The sequence below is a fragment of the Staurois parvus genome, unplaced genomic scaffold (assembly GCF_062004578.1).
Source record: "Staurois parvus isolate SC_StPar_1 unplaced genomic scaffold, SC_StPar_1.0 ptg000475l, whole genome shotgun sequence".
In the NCBI taxonomy this organism is placed as follows: Eukaryota; Metazoa; Chordata; class Amphibia; order Anura; family Ranidae; genus Staurois; species Staurois parvus.
In genome coordinates, this window is record NW_028318271.1 from 4,363,389 (window position 1) to 4,379,905 (window position 16,517).

The 16,517-nt window shown below is 41.2% G+C and overlaps 1 protein-coding gene across 1 annotated transcript in view; it reads left to right on the forward strand.

Annotated features, from left to right (window-relative positions):
- ADAMTS12 (ADAM metallopeptidase with thrombospondin type 1 motif 12) overlaps positions 1-16,517 on the forward strand; it is a 696,444-nt gene that overhangs the window by 480,365 nt on the left and 199,562 nt on the right. The window contains exons 12-13 of the mRNA XM_089689453.1: positions 1,606-1,775; positions 5,314-5,447. Of these exons, the coding sequence (XP_089545579.1) occupies positions 1,606-1,775; positions 5,314-5,447 (304 nt within the window). The remainder of the gene's footprint in view (positions 1-1,605; positions 1,776-5,313; positions 5,448-16,517) is intronic.

Genomic DNA, 16,517 nt, shown 5'->3' on the forward strand with positions numbered 1-16,517 from the left:
GAGCTCCAGGCAACAGTGAAAACCAATCAGTGAACCACCAATGCAATCCAGGGAACAGTGCAATATTTTATCTCTGGATGTCACCAAGAGATGGAAAATCAATAAATTGTTGACCGTAAGCTTTAAATATTAAAGTGGACCTGATCTGAAAAGGAGAGATTTACTATGATTTAAGGAGTGTCAATTGTGCCTAAGAAGTACCTTGAAAATTAAATTTTTGTCTTTAATTCCTTCTGAAAAATAGCAATGAGTTTCCTGCAATGTTCTGTAGCCTAATATCCATATATCTGCAATGTGAGATCATCTAAGGAGCTAGTTTTTAGATGGTTAGTCTCACAAGCTTTGGAGATGTAGAAGTCTTCCCAGGGCTTGACAAATTTACTTTGAATCAGTTTTTTTTTTAGTGTAGTGGGTTGTCAGCACCCGGGGCAAGGCAACTTTTGTGGGCGACAAGCCATGTTTTAGGTGCCACTGAAAATAATGGCACCTGAACCTATGTTTTGCAATCACAGCCCCATGAGTTGTCAGTCCGCCCCTGGTTCCTAGTGAGGTGGTTCACACAGATGCGATCCATACGCATTGTGTTTTGAGTGTCATTACAAAAAGGGACCTGTGTGAGTTTTTACCCAAGGTATTTTTGCACTGAAGTCAATGGGAGGAGTTTTTGCATTGAAGTCAGTGGGAAGTGTTTTGCATCGAAGTCAGTGGGGGGCGTTTTTGCATTGAAGTCAATGGGATGCAATTTTGTATTGAAGTCAGTAAGAGACGTTTTTACATTGAAGTCAGTGGGAGGCAGTGTGTGAACCCAGGCGGCAGGATGCAATTTCTAGTCGCCATGGCTACCTGGTGCTGGATTTGTCAAGCCCTGGGTCTTCCTGTTATTGCTTTATCCATTCTGTGGACCTGTAATTTTTATCCAGGTTCTTGTTGATCATTACTACTTTAGTCATAAACTCACCAGTCATTGGGGGGGGGGGGCAACTCTGACACGAGGAAGGAAAACTTACTGCTTCCCTTCCAAAATGACCACCTCCACAGAGAAATACAATGCAAAACAAGGCATGGTAAGTCAGCCTACAGACAATACTAATAACTATCCCTTTTTCAACTGCTTGACATTTTGGGCCCAACTTTCACAGTACAGGTCCTCTTTAATGGAAGTGTGTAAAGACATGCTTATGCATGTGATTTTAGGTGTTTCTAAATCCAACCAAGTTCCTTCCAAATGCTTGTTCACATTTTTCAACTTCCGGAGGGGGTGAGTGTTGCTGCACAGTGGGTCAACCATGGTCTGAAACTTTCCATCCAGGACTGTCTATTGCTTGCTTTGGTCGAGCAGCTGACAGGCTAAAACATAGTGTAAATGCAACCATATTGTGAGATAAGCTGAGTTATATATAATTATACCATCATGGAAGCCTTCAAAGCACCTACCCAACATTACCCAAGCTTTATACAGTATGCTGAGGGCAAATTTATGAAGCTTCTTGCAGGTCTTCTGGTCCTCCTTCATGTGTAGCATTAGTCTGGGCTCAGTAATGCTATATCTAATTTTACAGTTGTGCAAGCAGCTTCTAATTATTGATGATATTTTTGTTTTTTTAGGCCAAAATTTGGAGGGAAATATTGTACTGGAGAACGAAAACGCTACCGCATGTGTAAAATGAACCCATGCCCTAAAAACAAGCCTTCCTTCCGCCATTTGCAGTGTACAGAATTCAACACCGTGCCTTACAAAAATGAATTGCACACATGGCTTCCCATATACAACTTAGGTGGGTATGTACACAATATGGATGAAAATCATTGCCCAAAAATGTCCATGGGCCAGATCTCTCAAAATGACCTGTTAAGAAATGTATTTCAGTATCTGAAGCTGAGAGGACTGAAGATATGCAAAGAAGATAATTTTCTAAGCAAGACACTGAAAATAAATGGTTGTCTGTGGACATCCCCTTTAAAGTAGATTTAAACTCTCCCTAATGCCTACCTGTAGAATGCTTATGTATCAGTTTTCCCAGTTTTTGCCCTAGATGCTAAAGCTGGTCATACACTAGTAGATTTTCGGACAAACATTTGTATGAAAATGTATATGAAAATTCTCAGTACATTTGATGACTTGCCAAAGCTCGTTTGAAAGTACTTTTATCTGTTCAAATTTTGAAAGTACTTAATTAAATTTAATTTGCTTTTAACGTTTAATTTTGGAAAGACTGTCATTTCCTTTTTATGAAAACTACATATGCTGTTGGAAATTTGCTTGCTCAAGAAAAAAAATTCTGTCCTGTTGCTTCTAATTTTTTTTGTCACTGCGGTCAAAAGTGAACATCAGTTTGCCCCAAGTAACCAATAGAAATTCAAACAAATGTTAAAACAAAAAATTTTGAATCAAATTCTGCTAGTGTATAGCATGTTTAACATCTACTGTACCAATAGGTTATGTGACCTGCAGACTGCAGGGAGCAGGAACCAATGGTGTGCCCAATTTTATAGACCAAAAGGACATACCCATCACGTCATCCCTTGTGCCCTAGTGAAAGAAAGATCTCCATTAGGTTCTGTTTGCTCAGGGATTCCCAAAAATGACACCCAAAAATAGCAACTACAGTCGTACCTCGGTTTACGAATGACTCGGTTAACGTAATTTTCGGTTTATGAATGAAAATCCATTGAAAATAATGCCTTGGTTTACAAATTTTTTTCGCAATACGAATAGATTAACTGGTTTTCAATGCATTTACAATTTTTTTTAATCATGTCCCTGTACAGTACTATACCTTTAAAGTGCACTTTATGAAGAGTTTTGAACGGATAAGACTTCTTTTTACTTTTTTCTGACCTCCGGAACAGATTAAATGGTTTTCAGTGCATTTACAAATTTTTTTTTAACCTCCCTGGCGGTATTCCCGAGTGTAGCTCGGGGTAAAATTTCAGTACCAAGAGCGGTAACCCTGAGCTACACTTGGGCTTACCATGCGGCGTTGCTCAGGGAGTCCCTGCAGCGCTTACCTTGTCCTTCGCTCCCGCGATGTGTCCCCTGCAGCGTCCCCGGCCATCTCCTCCGGCCGATGCCGGCATCCGGCTTCCGTGTTCCGGTCCCTGTGACGTGGGGACGTACGGGCGCCGGAACCGGCGGCAAATTTAACATTTTTAAAAAATTTCATTTTTAAAAAAATTATTATTATATAGTAAAACATTGCTGTTTCAATGCATTTCACATATATTTTGTCCCTACTGCTTTGTCCGGCGCCCTGCCTGCATTTTGTCTGTTCTTTCTGCCTGGAAACTTAGAAAAGTCCATGGCGTCCAAAAAGCGTCCCTTTATGTCAAAAGCGGTTTTAGACCAGCTAGAGAACAGCGATAGTAAATTCGAACCACTTGCAGAATTGAGTGATAATGATTCGTGGGGAAATTCGTCATCAGACACCGAAAATGATTTTGCGACTTTGCTCAGCGATGTGCGAATTTACCTCTGTATTTCAAATTTCAGTGTTTTTGGTTTGATTATATTATTGAATTAAATTTATTATTATTATATTATTATTTTTTAGGATTATTAAATTATAATTTATGATTTCGTGTTTCAAGTTTTATCATATCCGGGATGTTTACTAGACTCTTGTTCGGACAGATTTCAGTGAGTTATTCCTAAAAATTACAGCCTACAATAAAAAAACTACATATTTCCATGCAAAAAAATGGTACCGCTTTCAGCACCAAAAATCGGAAATAATCATACTGCTAGGGAGGTTAATCATGTCCTTCTACAGTATTTATGCCTTTAAAGTGCTCTTTATAAAGAGTTTTGAACAGATAAAAGTTTTGTTTTTTTACTTTTTTTCTGACCTCCGAAACGGATTGTTTGACGTTCAATGCATTCCTATAGGAAAACATGTTTCGGTTGACAAATTTTTCACAATATGAAAAGTCCCGCAGAACGCTTTAAATTCGTAAACCATGGTAAGCCTGTAGTTTGAAAGCCCAGTCCACTCTTTTGCTCGGTGATCTGCCTTATCTGCTGTGAATCCTGGTTTAGACAAGTAATCCACTTTTTACCAATTACGTACTGCGCAGGCCATCCCAAACTTCCACAATGTGTGCTATTCAGAGATACACTTCTGGAACTCAAAGGAAACTTCAATTTTAGTTAAAAAAACAACTAATATGTTCTTATAATTGTGTAGCTCTACCCCCAAAGGGGCCTCTGTAGTATAGCAGGCTCTTTCCCAAAAAACAGTCCAGCGCATTGACTAGTTTTGGGGGTTGTCTTTTAAAGTTTATTTGCACGTAGAAACTTGTAACAGGAGGGGATTTGGGGTGATTTGGGATATTTCAAAATGTTTAAGTGTTAACAGAGGACACTTCTCTCTCAGTAAGGCTTAGTTTACACTAGCTTTGAAAGCAGCAATTTGAGGAGTCAGAGAGGTAGCCTTGAGCCATGTATACACGGGCCAAATATCATAGATACCAGCTGGCATTTGACACATGTGTATGAGTCCTTGGTTGACAGAAGCCGATCTCTCAGCCGGCTCCTGTCGAATGGCTTGCTGGAAAACCAGCGTTCGATCAGCACTGCGAGTTGTGTGTTCACTGGAGGTCCCCCTGACAGGACACAATAGCTCAGCAGGGAGATCACTGTACTAAAATCTCACCATTAGTACAGCAACCTCCTGGTGAACCCGCTTGTCTGAATGAAAAAAAACTTACCGTGTGTACCAGGCTTTAAGAAAAGGTTCCTGGGCGAGTAGGGTGAGGTTAGGGACACCATTGCATGCCTTACTACCCACCAGTCCCTGGAACTACATTATGGAACTTGCTCAGCCTTCTGAAGTGCCACCACTGTGCCAGTCAGCCACCCCTTCTACACATGGTACCCCAGTAATGTAGGCCATGCCTTTGCTGAAAATATACAATGTTACCAATGTTACTGAGCCTGTTACTACTGGCTTTACGGTGCCTATTACTACCAGTACTATTGTACCTGTTACTATGAGTGTTAATGACTTTGTTACTGGAAGAGTGTCTGGAATTGTTGCTTCAAGTGTTCTGCCGCAGTTGCTCTCACCATATTACTAGTGTTAGTGATTGCACATTGCCACCTACCTTGTTATCTTTTACACCTGCAACTTCTAAATCCAATAACTGTTCCACCTCATCTTTGTTGTGCTCTTTCCTTAACTTGGGTTCCATACTCCTTGACCCGTCCACAGACGTCCATAGATTGGAGGGTGGGCGAGGGCTGTACTATTATATACTAACAGTATATTTAGTTGACAGGCTTACTTTATTGTGTTTTTCCCCTTTTTTTTGCAGCACATCCCTGTGAACTCCATTGTCGCACTGTAGAAACAAATTTAGTAGACAAACTTCTTGACGCAGTAATAGACGGAACTCCGTGTTATGAGGCAGAGAGCCAAAAAGACATCTGCATTAATGGCATGTGTAAGGTATTTGGTATGTTTCATTTACTTTTCAGTAATTCCCTTTAGCGTATTGTTTTTTTCTTTCCGTAGATACTGCAGTGTTTGAAAACATTTTAATTCTTTCTACGATTGTTTACATTCTGTATGGATCTGATTGCTTTCAGGGGTTTAATTAGTAAATCAATGCATTGAACCATGAGATGCATGGTGGAGGATTGTTTGTCTATTAAACAAAATAAAAATATATATATTTGTTAATGCGTGTAGCATAATCTTAAAACCAAGTCATACCTGGAATATCTGTTGCCTGGGACTGAGCATTTTTTAACACCCCTGCCCTGCCTTCAAACTCCCCCCATCCAGAGAAAAAAAATACTTAAAGAAATAAAGTGGTGGTGTGCCAAATCCAAATACGTAGTGTGTCTATGCTGAAAGGGGCAAGGTTAAATGAATCCTGAGCTACTCATTGTGTACAGCACACACATGCCACAGTCATTGTACCCAAAAAATATTCTTTCATCATTGTGCCGCAATTGGGAGTCTAAGGCTCCATCTACACGAGCCTACCCTGACCACCGGCCACGGGAAAATGCAAATCACGGCCAAACCACGGCAAAAACGTGGTACCTTGGTTGCCGTGTTTTGCCACTGTTTTCCTGCAATTTGCGGTTTCTGCGGTCGGCGATCAAGGCGTTGCTATCCTGAACGCAATTCTTCCACGTTCAGGAGAGGAAGGTTTAACCTCACCTAAACACGGCAACTCCTAAACTCTGCTAAAAGCCTATGTGTACATGGACACACAGGCCTTTATGGAGTTGAGTTTAGGAGCTTCGGAGAAAAATTCCAAAAGCTCCTAAACTTGAGTTTAGAAGCTGCTCGTGTACATGAAACCTAACAGACACGTAAAAAGTTCAACATGCTAACTTTAAAAAATGAAACGTTTCCATTACATATGCTTTTCTACATTCAGCCTACCTTAAAGAAGAAGTTTAGGAGTGTATAATGTACTTAGAGTGATGTGGTCAGGAGTATGAAATGTACAACATACTGTCTATAGTGCAGTGTTGAAGAGTACATAGGTCACAGAGTGAAGGGGCCAGGAGTGCATAACGCATAAAATGCAGGGCTCAGAAATGCATAATATAGAGGGTACAGTCAGGGCCGTGCTAGACACCCTAGGCAAGACCAGCTACTTTCGCCCCCCTCCAAAAAAATAAAAAATGTTAAAACCAGTAGAAAATATTAAATCAGCAGAACATGAAACTGCTAAATTTCTTTTAATTTGCAAAAATAAGTGCCATAAGATGCCACCAGCACCAATGTTAAGGACAAAATAAGTGTAATGGACGGACTGTATCTGTGGCTGGCAGTGGCTGATGAATGGGCAGAGAAGGGCTGGAACAGTAATCAGCAGCTGCCAGTCAGCTTGTAGGGACTGAGTCTGAGAGCAACACTGGAAGGAGCAGCAGCTCAGCTGCTGCATTGGCCCCACACACCCGACATCTTCCTCTGTCCTTTCTTCCTCCCCTCTGCCGCCACTCCCTTCAGCTGAAAGATCATTCATGACATGGTGGCGTCCCACACAGAGAGCGTTCCGGCCTGTGCTGCGCCCAGGTGCCCCTAGGTGACAGGGCATCCTAGGCGGCCGCCTAGTTTGCCTAGTGGAAGCTTAGGCCCTGGGTATAGGGCTCAGGAGTGGGTAACGCAGGGCTCAGGTGTAGATAACACACAGAGCGTATAGCTCAGGGGTGCATAACACAGAAAATGCAGAGCACGGGTCTTCATAATGAAGACAATGCAAGGCACAGTTGTACGTAATGCAAGTCCATCTAGTTCTACCAGTAGAAAAAATAAATAGAAAACCTCAATATACACACACACATATACAATATACAGACTGTATAACCACAGCTGATCCAGAGAAAGGAAAAAAAAAACCAATAAAGTATGATACAATTTGCTCCAGCAGGGAAAATAAAATTCTTTCCTGATGCCCCAGGAGGCAATCGGATATACATCTGGAGTTATTACCTATACATGTTAGTATCAAGTTATATTTTGTGCAATTTTGAATGCATCCAGCTCTTTTTAAAACAATCTACTGAGCTGCCCACATGAAAGAAAGATATATTTGAAATATATTTTAAAAATATTCTTCCCAAATATATTGATATATATTTGAAATGCTATAATTGTGGCCATATTCGATATATTTCAAAATCACTCTATGGACCGCTTTGTATGTATATGTATCACATGGTGATCCTATTACCCTTTTAATTGCTTCTTCTTAAGAGAATAAATTCAGTTTATCTGATCTTTCCTCATAAATTAATGCTGCGACTCCCTCTTACTTAGTAAATATTTTCAATACATATTCCTTATATGCATGTGAACCTAACAATTCATCATAACATATAAATCATCATAAATATTGAACACCATGTCAAAGTAAACTTATCCTTGCAGTGTCCTTGTAAGTAAATCAACATAAAAAGTCTCTTGAAATATCAGATAAATCTTGTGGCTGCAAAAGAAATGTGTGACCTTCTCTGATTTTAATATACATGGCACCTCCTGTGTTTATTCCACACCATGCAGATTGTATCCACCGCTTCGCTCACCTCCATACAGTATGTGGACCTGTTTACTTACAGGTCATGTGCACCTTTTTCCCTTATGTGGGATTCCTTTAGTAATTCCCCTTTAAGACTCCTTCTGTTTCTTGGTCTGGAGTTCGTACCTCTGCTGGTCTGAAACCCTTCCAGGATGCGGTCTGTATCTCTATAACGGAAATGCAAAACATGGGATACCCATAGTGCAGTATGTAAAAGAATGGCATTCACATTTGAATAAAGAAAACTGGATTTAGATCACAGACAGCAGGGACATGGCTCGTGCATCACTACCGGTTCCTGCTCTCTAACACCTGGCTCTGCCTACATGTGTATCGTCACACCACGTGACTTCCTCAGTAGTACCGCTTTCATTCCAGCATCCTTGTTTTGGCTGTGATGCAGTCTCCCTGTCAGCTTGTCCACCTGCAAGCTGACTGATGTGGCCAGTTTCTGGGTGGAGACCAAATCTGATTTAAGCCAGCCAAGCCTACAGTCTCAGGCTTGTGATACTGTGTTTAACACATGCTTCAAGCTTCGTGTTTGTCTGCACTGGTCTGCTGTTTGGATTCCCCTGTTGATCACCTTGGATTGGAACTTGGACTATTCTCTGAATTCTGCCTGCCTTTGATTACGTATTTGACCCTAGCTACTCTGCACCTTGCTTTTTAGCTGGACTGTCACTGAACCTCTATGCCTGTCTACCAAACACAAGTACCTGCTTGCTGTACTCAGTTCGGACCTGGCCAGGCACTACAGCTTTGAGTATAAGACCTGGGGGCAACTGAGTACCAGTAGGCCTGCTTGCCTTATGGGAAAGGGGGTTGCTATAGGCAAAAAATACAGAAGCCAGCTATAGTGCCTGAGCACCTGTGCAAGGGGTAAGTGTGTCATTATCACAAGCTGTTAACAAGAAAAACTTTTCTATAAAGATGGCTCTACACAGGCTCATTTATTTGTGGAGGAGCTTTACAAACTGACAAGTCAAGTCCAGGAACTGTCTGTGCATGTGAATACACCTCCAGCAGTAATGCAGGAACCAGAGCCCAAAGTTAGCCTGTTTTTATTTTGAACCCCAAATGTTTTCCAACTTTAAAAATAGTTGTATGCTTTAGTTTAACTTAGGTCATGCATTTCTGGTGCTGAAGCACAGCGCATTAACCTGATTATTACATGGTTGCAGGGGGACCCTCCAGCCTGAGGATTAGGCAAAGCATTTTTCAAGGCCCTGGGTTTACTCTGACTATCCTGACCATACCCACTCAGCAGAAACTAACCCTAGGTCATTACATCAGGGTAAACACACCGCTGGACAATACTGTTCTGATTTCCGCCGCTGGGCACCTGACTGGGTGGATTGACCCAGCTGTAAGAAGCCAGTTCAGGTTAGGCTTATCAGACTCCATTAAGGACTCCATTAAGGACTCCTTGGTACACTACCCTGAACCAAAGATGTTGAATGAAGCCATGCAAGTCACCATCCATATAGACAAGCGTTTACGGGAAAGGCATACAGAGAGGTTTGTTTCTTTGACCCCTAGTACAATGCCCTCTTCTTCTGCATCAGACTTTCCTGGATCCTCTCAACCTCTCCAGGAGGTGGAACCCATGAAAATTGGTGCTACTCATTTATCTTCAGAGGAAAAGGCTAGAAAAAGATCACAGGGACTCTGCTTATACAGTTGACGACCACAGCCACTTTGACGCCAGCTGCCCCAGTAGGCAGGATATGCCAAGAGTGTAGTGTAGGCGCAGTCTGCTTCTCTAGACTATACGGTTCCAAGTTCCCCCTGAAACAAACTATTTGTTCCTGCGCAACTTAGTTCTGCCACTTTCTCCCATCACCTCTCAGCTTTCATAGATTCTGGTGCCGCTACCAAGTTTGTTCATTGATAGTGACCTTGCACATTGTCTACAGATTCCCTTGTCTAATGTGTATAAACCCTTCTCAGTCTCAGCTGTTGGTAATTCTCCTTTGTCCATGCGTCTGGTCACCTTGTGCATCGTACTTTTTTTTATTATTATTATGATTAATATTATTATTATTATTACAGGTACTTATATAGCGTCATATTACTCTGACCATTGGGGAATTTCAAAGGAAGACAATCAGCTTCTACTTGATAACCTCTCCTACCTATCCCCTTATCTTAGGTTATCCTTGTCTTAAACCTCATAACCCACATATAGATTGGGCTACAGGGGAAATTATGTCCTGGTCCTAGACCTGCCTCCAGGACTGCATTAAAACCACCCAATTACTGGCCCACCTCACAGTCACAGCTGTCCCTGCCTGTTGTGCTGACTCTGCTAACATGTTCTCTGAAAAGGCCACTTCTGTTCTCCCTCCTTATCAGCCATATTATTGTCCAATAGATTTCCTGCCTAACTCTACCCCTCCTAGAGGCCGAACTTACCCTCTGTCACTACCTGAGACCCAGGCCATGAAAACCTATGTTTGGGAAAATTTGGGTCCCGGTTCTAAGAATACCAAGGCATGTGCCTTGTCACGCTGCTTTGAGCCCTGTTTGGAAACTTCCTCTAAGTTTCACAATATCTTACCTCCAACACAAGTAATTCCCCTGTATTAGTTTAAAGGCTCAGTCTAGTGTCCCACCCAATCTTCCTCCTGGAAAGCTGTTTATTCCCCTCCACCTAAGGTTGAAAGTGTTTTCAGAAGAACATCACACTAAGAGGACTGGGCAGAAATTACTAAAAAGTTTTCTTTGGTTTCTGGTGGGCTTTGGTGGCTCCCTATGCAAAAGGTTGCAAAACTTGTGCTCGCTCTAAGTCCTCTAAGTCAAGCCCTCTGGATTACCCCGACCTTTGCCTGTCCCCAAATGCCCTTGGACGCACATCCAGGCTAGTTTGTCCTCAAGTTCTGCTGCCTCTACACCTACCAATGTGGTCCAGTCTGCCTCTACACCTGTCGATGAGGTCCAATCTGTCTCTTCACCGGTTATTCCCAGTCCAGCACATGCCAATTGAGCCTCCTGCTTTTTCATGTTTGGGACTTTCAGTAACTTGACCTCACCCCACTGCAATATCTGCTCAAACCTGTCTAAGAAGTTCCATCCTTTGGAAAGACCGCCTCATTCGGTTAGGCATGGCCCTCGACCATTTCTTCAAGTCATCCAGCCTGTGCTCTAGCTATCCAGCTTGACTCCAGTGACATGTCACCTGGATTTATTTATAAATTATATTTAGATTATATTTATGTATTTTTTATATTTATTTTTTATGTTATTAGTCAGAATTATTTTGAATTATACACAGGGCACTTCCAAGCTTGCAGATAGTGCTTTTCCAACTGAGTTTCATGGATACATGGTGTATTATTTGTTCATTTGGAGAATATTTTCATAGAAATAATGAAAACACACTATAAAGCATCAATTGTAAAGCTGAATGAGGCAGATATAAAACCTCACCAATTTTCAGTATCTGCATCTGTAATACCCTGTACAGCAGTGATCAGACTTGTAGAGAGAGAAGAAACCTTAAGAGCCAATCAAGAAGTATTATCCTCTCTATTTGCTGCCCCTTCATTGGCCATTCACAGTTTTAATAATTGCACCAGAGAAATGTAAGGTTGCTAACCTGGCTCAGCAGTTTGGACAGGACATCTTAGGTCTGAATAGAATTACATTTCGATTGGCAACCTAAACAGCTCCCATATACAGTGTGTGTTTAAGCATCTGGTTTTTATTCTGGGCTTTAGCTTTAAACTTCCAAAAAAAATATAGTAAACTAAAATGATATGAGTCCTGTAGGTTTAAAGTTTTAAATAAGCCCACATATGCTCTCTCAGTAATTGCCCCAATTTTTGCCTTTGTAAAAATCTCTCTTTTATTCTTGGATAGGGAGAGATTGTATTTGTGCTGTCATTATTTCATCGAAGATAAGCTAATGGACCAACAGTAAGCTTCTAATAGTAACATTACATTATGGAAAGCTATTGCACTGCTAAATAGATTTGCCAGCTAAAATAGGGCTGAGCTGTAAATGTGTTGCTTTCAAGCTGTGCTTACAAAAAAAGAAAAAAAAAAAGTGTATTTTTCCAACAATAATTGCACTTAAAATCTAGGCAGAATTACTATTTCAAAAAGAGCTGAACTGTAAACATTCTGTTTTCAAGCTGTATGCTATATACACTACATTGACAAAAGTATTGGGATGCCTGAATTTACACGCACATGAACTTTAATGGCATCCTAGCTTTAGTCCGTAGGTTTCAATATTGCGTTGGTCTACCCTTTGTAGCTAGAACAGCTCCAGCTCTTCTGGGAAGGCTGACCGCAAGGTTTAGGAGTGTGTCTATGGGAATGTTTGACCATTCTTCCAGAAGCACATTTGTGGGGTCAGGCACTGATGTCGGACGAGAAGGCCTGGATCACAGTCTCCGCTCTAATTCATCCCAAAAGCATTCTATCAGGTTGAGGTCAGGACTCTGTGCAGGCCAGTCAAGTTCTTCCACCCCTAACTCACTCATCCATGTCTTTATGGACCTTGCTTTGTGCACTGGTGCGCAGTCTTGTTGGAACAGGGAGGGGCCATCCCCAAACTGTGCCCACGAAGTTGGGAGCATGAAATTGTCCAAAATGTCTTGGTATGGTGATGCCTTCAGAGTTCCTTTCACTGGAACTAAGGGGCCAAGCCCAACCCCTGAAAAATAACCCCACACCATAACCCCCCCTCCACCAAACTTTACACTTGGCATGATGCATTCGGGCAAGTTCCGTTCTCCTGGCAACCATCAAACCCAGACATGTCCATTGGATTGCCAGACAGAGAAGCATGATTCATCATTCCAGAGAACACGTCTCCTCTGCTCTAGAGTCCAGTGGCAGCGTGCTTTACACCACTGCACCTTGTATTGCACTTGGTGATGTAAGGCTTGGATGCAGCTGCTCAGCCATGGAAACCCATTCCATGAAGCTCACTGTTGTACTAATCTGAAGGCCACATGGAGTTTGGAAGTCTTTAGCTATTGACTCTGCAGACAGTTGATGACTTCTGCGCACTGTGCGCTTCAGCATGCGCTGACCCTGCTCTGTCATTTTACGTGGCCTACCACTTTGTGGCTGAGTTGTGGTTGTTCCCAGTTGCTTCCACTTTGTTATAACGCCACTAACAGTTGACCATGGAATATTTAGTAGCAAGGAAATTTCCTGGATGGACTTATTGCACAGGTGGCAACCTATCACGGTACCACGCTTGAATTCACTGAGCTCCTGAGAGCGACCCATTCTTTCACAAATGTCTGTAGAAGCAGTCTGCATGCCTAGGTGCTTGATTTTATACACCTGTGGCCATGGATGGAACACTTGAATCCAATGATTTGAAGGGGGTGTCCCAATACTTTTGGCAATATAGTATATATACAGTACATAGATACATTTTTTTCCATATATAAAATGTGCTTCTTAATTGTATAGTACAGTACACAGGATCTTAAACTTACTCATCAGTTATATGCAGTTACCTTCAGGTGATTGGACATATATAACTCATCTCTCTCCCAGCATGCCTTAGTTTGTTGCTAGTGTCCTAAGATGGTGGACATCTTCCCTCCCTTTTGAGAAGCTTACCTCTTTGAAATGATGGTCTTTTTCCTAGTTGTTCCATAACCATTGCAGCTGCCTCTCTAGAGCTTTCCAGATCTGTTGACGCCTCGGTTGAGCCTTCCGGTACAATGACTGGACCCCGTCAGGAAGAATATGTGGAGCCAACGTGTTGCTGTGGGAACTAGATCCTTTGCCAACATTCACCTTGACACATGATGCATTGCATTTAGTTAGCTGAAGGCTCTATATAGGTCTAAGTTCAAGGTCAATTTGCAGTGGAGCCCTGTCTCTGAAGACACTTTTGGGGATATGCACATCATAGAGGGCGAAGCCAAGATGGGGCTTCTCCCTAACATCCTGCCATTGCAAGGTAGAATAGACAAGTTATCATCATTCGAGTCTAGGGTCTAAAGAATACAATTTTTCCTTTCCTTGTTAAAAGCAGTATGGCCAAAGCTTGTTTGGTCATACTTCTAATGTGAGTCACAGGAATGCACACATTTTTGCACTCCTGTGACCCAGAATCAGCCATCACCAGGCTAAAGTCCACTGCCAGCTGATGTCACAGAGGTGCTCAAAACTCTAAAAGGATCCAGACAATAATGTCAGGATCCACCCAGATGCCTGTCTAGTGTTCTGCTGAAAGCCTGAGCCAACTGTTCCTGTCCTCTTTGCTACCGGGTGCTTCAGTGAGCTCTGGGTTGGCAGAGCAGAGAGCAATGACTGACAGCCACTGCTGTGTGCTCAGAAGGGACCCAAAAACCAAGCAATCAATTGACTGCTGTGGTCTTAGAGGAGGCAGGGAACAGCTGCAGCATCGGATCAATGCTACAGCCATATAGGTGAATATTTAGGCTTGTTTTTTCTCACTTTCACTTTACTTCTCCTTTAATTCACACTCTACCAGATCCATTAATGCTTAAAGGGCTTTTCATCACCAGGCATCTGTTTCTCAGATTTGCAAGATTGCCATTTGGTCTTATGTTCACACTTTTGTTAAGTTTTACCTAGTGGATATTCAAGCCTTCTCTGATGGCAGTTTCAGGCCTAAGGTGTAAGAAGCTGCTCTCTAAGTTCTGTTGAGCTCTTTATTGACCCATTGTTACGTGGACCTGTTAACACTTGTGCCGCCCATCCTCCAGTTGGACTGCTTTGGGACATTTTATGGATAAGTGGTTATGTTGTGCTCTGTATGATAACAAAAATAGGATTTTTATGTTAATTTGTAAAATTGTTTTCTTGGAGTACAGTATGGGACAAGAGGATGTACATGCAGCTTTTTTTTTGCCTGTGTCTAGTCACCTGAAGGTAGCAACAGATAACCCATGGTTAAGACCAAGACCCTGTGACCCATGCTATACTCCAAGAAGAAACATTTACAGGTAGTCTGAAAATCCTATATTTACAAATTAACCAGTTGTTGGCTAGTACATATATTGTGGGTGGGCAGAAGCTACAGGCATACGTGACTCACCTGTACGTCTCTTAACACTTGCACACTACAATGCCCCCTGGAGTGCCCAGAATGCCACTCCCACAGCTGCTGCATCCTGATTGCTGCTCCCGTTACCTGCAATCACATGATCACAATGTCAACAAAGCTGTAATGAATGAATGAATTCATTCATAATAATTATGATTTTTATGGTGATGCTGTGATTTCCACAGCTATCACACAGTACCTGGGCCAATCACAGCACCATGTACCATGTGATTAGCTTAGGCATTTAAAAATGTTTTTAAAAAAAATAATAAAACAATTATTATTTAACATGCTGTCACCAGTTAGTATCCCTTATCACCACCACACCAGTCATATGATGATGCTGTACTGCACTGGTGACAGTAGGTAAAAAAAAATTGCTGTGATTTCCACAGCTATCACACGGTACCTGGGCCAATCACAGCACCATATACCATGTGATTAGCTTAAACATTTAAAAATGTTTAAAAAAAAAGAATAAAATTTTTTTTATTTAACATACTGTCACCAGTTAGTATCCCTTATCACCGCCACACCAGTCATATGATGATGCTGTACTGCTCTGGTGACAGTAGGTTAAAACAATTAAAAAAAACAAAACAAATATTTAAATTCCTCATTTTGCAAAAAACTTGTGAGAAAAATTACAACGTCATAAAACTCACCATGCCTCTTGCTAAATACTTCAGACTATTTACTTTGCAAAAAGGGGTAATTTGGAAGGTATTTGTATTGTCCTGTCATTTTATGGGCCCCAAGAAATTAGATCATCAATTTAAAATATATATACACCATAGTTTGTAGATGCTATATCTTTCACACAAACCAATGAATATACACTTATTGGTATTTTTTTTTTACCAAAGACATGTAGCAGAATACATTTTAGCCTAAATTGATGAAGAAATTAGATTTTTTTATTTATTTTATTGGATATGTTTTATAACAGTAAGTAGAAAATATTTTTTTTTAATTTTTGGTATTTTATATAATAAAAGAATTAAAAAAGCTCTGTCTGTGTGGTATGAGTGATATAAATTTTATTTGGGTACTGTGTTGCTTGACCGTACAATTGCCAGTTAAAGTAGCGCAGTATAAATAGCAAAAAATTGACTGACCATGAAGGGGGGTAAAACCTTCCAGAGCTCAAGTGGTTAATATTTAATACAAAGGATTCCTAGAGCACAGTTGGTAAGCTAAAGAGAAAGCACAGTCTAATCCGCTTGCTATGCTGTCCATAATAAATAATTAATTTATGTACAAAACATACTGTTTAATTAGGGTGAATTTAATCTTGTCTCTTGCTAAGTAAATGCCTAGTAGCTTTGTACATTTACCTATAGATATGTGGATGAATGGCGTGTTATAGAAAATTCATAACTGGTAACAGAATGGCAGTTATTATGTGCCTGGTGGCCTGCCTGCAAGT